The sequence below is a fragment of the Megalops cyprinoides genome, chromosome 10 (assembly GCF_013368585.1).
Source record: "Megalops cyprinoides isolate fMegCyp1 chromosome 10, fMegCyp1.pri, whole genome shotgun sequence".
NCBI lineage: Eukaryota > Metazoa > Chordata > Actinopteri > Elopiformes > Megalopidae > Megalops > Megalops cyprinoides.
Window position 1 is genome coordinate 34,244,896 of NC_050592.1, and position 6,000 is coordinate 34,250,895.

The 6,000-nt window shown below is 42.6% G+C and overlaps 1 protein-coding gene across 7 annotated transcripts in view; it reads left to right on the plus strand.

The window, feature by feature from the left end:
* The window catches only part of LOC118784638 (F-actin-uncapping protein LRRC16A-like), a 114,092-nt gene extending 108,791 nt beyond the window's left edge, over positions 1–5,301 (plus strand). For 5 of the 7 annotated variants that reach the window (XM_036538973.1, XM_036538976.1, XM_036538975.1 and 2 more), the window contains 3 exons: positions 599–847; positions 1,604–1,747; positions 4,572–5,301. In XM_036538973.1, coding sequence (XP_036394866.1) covers positions 599–847; positions 1,604–1,747; positions 4,572–4,756 — 578 coding nt within the window. In that variant the 3' untranslated portion in view covers positions 4,757–5,301. Of the gene's footprint in view, positions 1–598; positions 848–1,603; positions 1,748–3,100; positions 3,243–4,571 lie in introns of those variants that run through there. The other 2 variants (XM_036538974.1, XM_036538979.1) reach the window with 2 other exon arrangements.
* Positions 5,302–6,000: the final 699 nt, after the last annotated feature.

Sequence of the window (6,000 nt, forward strand, 5' to 3'; positions counted from 1 at the left end):
TCTTCACAGAGGAGGTCCCACCTGGGGAGACCAATTGACAACCCTAAATATTAACAATGTGCCCTGCTAAGTAAACAAGATAAAGAACACCTGCCTTAGTATTTAAATGACAACAGAAGGACGGGTATGTGGACTTGACTCCCATTTCACCTCCAAACTTTAAACACAAGAAGACCTGTGTTCTTTCATTTACAGTGCTCCAGGCATATAAACAGAACTGCATGCGTCTGCCATCCTAAGAAAATGTGGTCTATAATAAAATATAGACGTAGTGGTAAGGAGCAAGGCTTGTAACCAAAAGGTTGCTGGTTTGTTTTGGGACACTGCTATTGTACTCTTGGGCAAGGTATTTAACCAACAGTTGACTCTAAAGTAAATATCTGGCTGTATAAATGGATAAAAATGTAAACTGTATGTTGATCTGGATAAGAGCGTATGACAATAATGTAATTTAATATTACAAGAAAAGGAAACAAAACAGTACATACAATTTTAGGTGTATAAATTCAACATGATAAATATTTGAAGGTGTACTTTTGTGGTTTGAGCATGGCCGCTGTGAATCATATGTCTGTTGTCTTCCTCGTTTCTGTGCTAGCAGCGAAGGGGCATCCACCTCCTCTGGAGAACCGGTCGCCAGGGTTGACCAAAGCAGAGGGGCCGGTGAGCTCCCCAGAGAGGACGCTGTGGAGTGACAGCAAGCCAGAGCCCACCCCCAGGAGCCGCGTCACACCCCCTAGCCCCTCCCCTGCCAGCCCCAAACCGCCCCTGCAGGGGGCTAAGCCCGCCCTGGCTGCCCGCCCCGCAATCCCACAGAAGCCCCGCACCAGCAGCAGCCGGAGCATAGGTAAGAGGGATGGAGGGGAGGGCACACTTTCGGAGGCATCAGTGCTGAGGGATCCCTTCTGAGAGGCAAACCAGTCCTGGTTTTCTCTCTGTAGAGAGGGTCTGAGCTTTTCCTTTTCCTTCCTTCCTTCCTTTCTCATTTAAATGTATTCATTTGGCAAGTGCTTTTAATTAGTGCAGCTTACAAAAATAGTAATGTAGAGAATGTAGCCGCATATGTACTTTAGCACCCATAAGTGCCACTGTGGGAATCATTGTCTCAGTAAGTGTTGTCAGAAGGCATACAGCCATGTACCACTATCACTATTTTAAATTACCAAGCTTGTACAGCCACAAGCTTCTGTCCACGCAAAGTTTTGACTTTTTTGCTGGGTTTCTGCTGCTTTTAACAGGAATGTCTCACATGGTCACTGTGTTACCTGTAGGCATTTGACTGCCTCTTACAATAGTATATGATGTATCTAGAAAAATGTGTTGGAATGACCACCACAGGTGCCAGAGGTGTTTGAGAATGAACTTAATTCAGGTGGAGTAAAAAGGAAGTACCTCAGGAGCTCTCTGAGATCAGGACACTGAACATGAGACATTCCAGATCTTTCTATGTATCCCACCTGGGAGTGTTTCTTCACTGGAGCGCTCTCTCTCTCTCTCTCTCTCTCTCTCTCTCTCTCGCTCTCATCCTCTTCTCTCTCTCTCCTCTCTCTCTCATCTCTCTCTTCTCTCTCTCTCTCTCTCTCTCTCTCTCTCTGCTGCTTAGACGAAGGCTCGGACTTACCAGGTGGGAACGTCTCCCCGAAGGCCCCCCTTCTGTCACACCCACTGAAGAGGGCAGCGTCTGAGAAGGAGGGGCCGGGCAGCCCACTGCCGGGCGGAGCCATGGGCCGGTTACCTGCTCAGGAAGGTAGGTCTGCCCCCTGGTGATGGGGCTGAGGTTGAAGGCCCACCTAACGCCCACCATGGAAGACAAACAGAACAACCTCATGACACTTTTGGGTTAATTGTTTCTGAAACATATGGATCAGCGACATACAATACAAGAAAAGCAGAGGAAATGCAAGATTAATCAGTTAGTGTCACACTAAGATAAACTCAGGATTACAGGTGGTATTGGACTTTAACAGCTTCAAAATCAGTTTTAAACCTTTTTCTATGTAGCATGCTTGTTTACATCTCATCTCGTAGACCTTTCTCACCTTGTGTTGTCTTGAGTGTGTCTTCTTGTGTGTGTTTTTGTGCATGCAGTGCTTGATTGTGTACATTCACATAAATGTTCATTACCTTCTTGATTCCCTACACCACACTAGACCCAAGCACCGTGTGTGTGTTTCTTTGTTTTCCTCATTAGCACTTAGAAATCTAATGCAAACTATCATTAAGTCTGTAGTGTGTGTAATAATATTAATTTTTGAAGTCAGTTGTTCTGGTTCATTTAGTGGTCGTTAGCATTAATTAGTGGTATTACCATTAATATTATATCAACACCAATGCTAGTCTTAGAATCAAAACCTCTTGAAATATCTGATGCGAATTTGAAATGGCTCAGAATTGTAACTGAAATCACTGAGAGGACTGATATCACTTAAACTTAAGTGCAGTTCTTTGCCGAAAATATGAGATGGACAGAGGTTCATTCAGATTCAGTCAGATTCAGCCAGGTTCACCCAAATTCTTCTAGATTCAGCCAGCTTCAGCCAAATTCAGCCAAATTCATCCAGATTCAGCCAGGTTCAACCAAATTCATCCAGATTCAGCCAGGTTCAAACCAAATTCATCCAGATTGAGCCAGGTTCAGCCAGGTTAACTTCCTTTGTAGAGCCATATTCAGGGGTAGTTTATTCTTCTTCTGCCTGTATCAGTGGTGCAGATGAGCCATTTTATGGCTTTTTCTCCTCTTTGGAGGAGCAAATGGCAGATTGCATTTATTCTGTCAGACTGACTGCAGAAGGAAGTAGGCCAGGAGCACTGTAATGCAGGTCTGAGCTGGCCGGTGTCAGCTGCCTTAATACAGGACATACTAAAGCAATGAGCAGGCATCCCGCATTATCGTAGCTGTGAAAAAGCCTGCACAGGGATAAGTCAAGGCTGAGAAATGGTTGTAAAATAGAGGTTTACTGATCATTCGGTAACAAATACAATTTTTGGCTTCAGTTGTTCTCAGCTTCTTGCCATAACAGTTCAGAACAGTTTCTCCTGGTCAGTGGAGTTGCTGTATGGTAAGACAGAGAGCTAATTAATAGACTCCTTCCTTCTCCAGTGATCTCATGGGAGACAGTAGCCCGTTTGACTCCGACCCAGAGCCAGACAAGCCCATGACGACCGTGAGACCTCCGAAGCTGCTCGGCAGTACTCCACCAGCACTACAGAGGAAGTGGGTGAGAAGGAGCGCAGGAAATCCCTCCCCCCAATCCGGTTAGACCAATCACCTTCCACCTTTCACTTTTTTACCCTTCACCTTTTATTGTTTCATTAAGTCTGGTCATCATGTTAATGGATTCACTTTTGGAGCTTCTGACAGTGGAATTCCATTATGTAGACTTTGGTTTAGTGTCATTGGTGATATGTAAAGAAGGCTTCCTTAAATGAATACAACTACATCTTGGGCCATTTTCCAAATGGCACCTGACAGATTAGATTTGCTTGAACGCAACAGAATGAATACATATGTCACTGAAATGACTGTCATTATCTCAAAGTGGTGCTATTAGAAAAAATGAAACATCTTCCATATTTTTGTGTTGAAAATCTGTCAAAACAGCTTAGCTGTGTATTTTACCATATTCCACCTTCATGTCCCTGTACTTTTGTGTTGTACGTGGATAAACTACAGTCCTGCCAAAGTAGGTCAAAAACAATGTGAATGTGTTGCATATTCTTAATAGCAGCAGTGGCGGCTGGTGAGCTGGAAACAGGGGAAGCCCGAACATTACCTTTAAGTCTATCATTACTTTCAACCTGTTCCCCTTTATTAACAATAAAACAAATAATTCACAGTATAACTGACACCAATCCAATTAGAATAAATCGTTATGCTCGCGAAACTCGGCAGATTGTCTGAAATCTGTGTGCTATTGCGAAAGCTACAGCATGCGATTGTTTAAGTAACAAGGATGGCAATTTGAATTAATTAATAATTAAGTGGCAAGTAATACCAAAGCTTTTTGTTTCACATTATAGCTTTCTTGTGTTACAAAATTCAAATGACAAAAAAGCTAAATTTAGTTAAATCGATTTAAATTACTGAGAATAAACTTTTATTAGGTTGAGTGCAATGAACAATAACGTTTAGAACACAGACCTCAAAAAAGTTGTGATGTGTCATGAGCATTTAACGTAATTTAAATCGATAAATGCCATCCGTGTTAATTAAACAATCTCAAGTTGCAGCTTTCGCAAGTACACAAACCACAGACAATCTGTGCTGTTTCGCAAGCATAATCATTTACTCTATTCACACGATTGGTGTCAATTATTCTGTTGATTATTTGTTTTATTGTTAATCAAGGAGGATAAAGGGGAACAGGTTGAAAGTAATGATAGATTTAAAGGTAATGTTCGGGCTTCCCCTGTTTCCAGCTCACCCGCCACCACTGATGGTCAGTATAGTAAAGCTGATCTACTATTATGCGATTGAAGGGAAGAAAATGGTTTATTGTATGGATTTGTTGGTCATCAGCGCCCCCTGCTGCACGCGATCTGATCGGCACTTGGTAATGTTGCGCTTGCAGTGAGGTCAGCCTCCGTGACGGACCCTGCTCAGCGGCCCAGCCCCAACCGCAAAAACTCGGAGGACAACAGCTTCAAGGCCAAGAACAGATCGCCGAACAAAGACAAGGACAAGGAAAAGAGCATCGGAGGGGGGAAGTCCACCGACTCTGGGGAGGATACAGACAAAGACTTTATTTTTATATGAGTTGAAGAAATAATAATAATTTGTTATTAAAAATAATAACTGTTAAATGGGACCGCAACACCCTGTGTCCAGTTCAGTCTCAGATCAGAAATCAGAAAATGGCGTACGCTTCTGTCTTCTGTAGTTTATCCAGGACCAAACAAAGAAAGCAATATGTGTGTGTTTTTCATAGGTGGCCAGGGGAAGTAACTATGACATGTTATACAATGAGATCACTGTGCTGCACCCCATGGACTCCAGTAATTTACTCATGAAACGAGGCTGAAGTACTGTTATAGTGTGAACATCGTATTATGTCACTGTCTCAATACCTTTCCCTTCGCAAAAGACGACTTCCAGTTCAGCGTTCAAAATTTAAGACGGTTTGGCCGTCATGCACCGTGCTTTGTGTTGATGAAACAACCTGGTGCAGTGACAAGCAAATGCAAAACATTGATGGTACTTCTCCGATTGGTCATTTTGGCGAACTGATACGCATATAGAGGTCCACGTTCACAATGTTTTGGTCTGAGTCAGCTCTTTGTTTGCCCCGGATTTACCACATAATCTCGACTCATATATATATATATATATATATATATATATATATATATATATATATATATATGTGTGCATGTTCCAGCATTATCAGTTGTAAAGTGACAGTCTTAAACCTTCATGTTTCTCTGCCCTCTGACCCAGGAACGGTCATTACCCCATCATAACTCGTGTCCAACCGCTAACACGCTCGCACGCGCCGTCACAGTCTGTCCGCTCCGAAGGCCATGGAGCAAATACGGCAGGATGTCTTCTCACAGTGTCTTATGAGACCAAACACCTTATTTCTGTAATTGGGGGGACAAACAAACTGGACAAGACGGTACAGTTGAAGTCGGAAGTTTACATACACCTTAGCCAAATACATTTAAACTCACTTTTTCACAATTCCTGACATTTAATCCTAGTAAACATTCTGTGTCTTAGGTCAGTTAGGATCACTACTTTATTTTAAGAATGTGAAATGTCAGAATAATAGTAGAGAGAATGATTTATTTCAGCTTTTATTTCTTTTATCACATTCCCAGTGGGTCAGAAGTTTACATACACTTAGTATTTGGTAGCATTGCCTTTAAATTGTTTAACTTGGGTCAAACGTTTCGGGTAGCCATCCACAAGCTTCTCACAATAAGATGCAGACAGAACTGGGGTGACTGAGTCAGGGTTGTAGGCCTCCTTGCTCGCACACGCTTTTTCAGTTCTGGCCA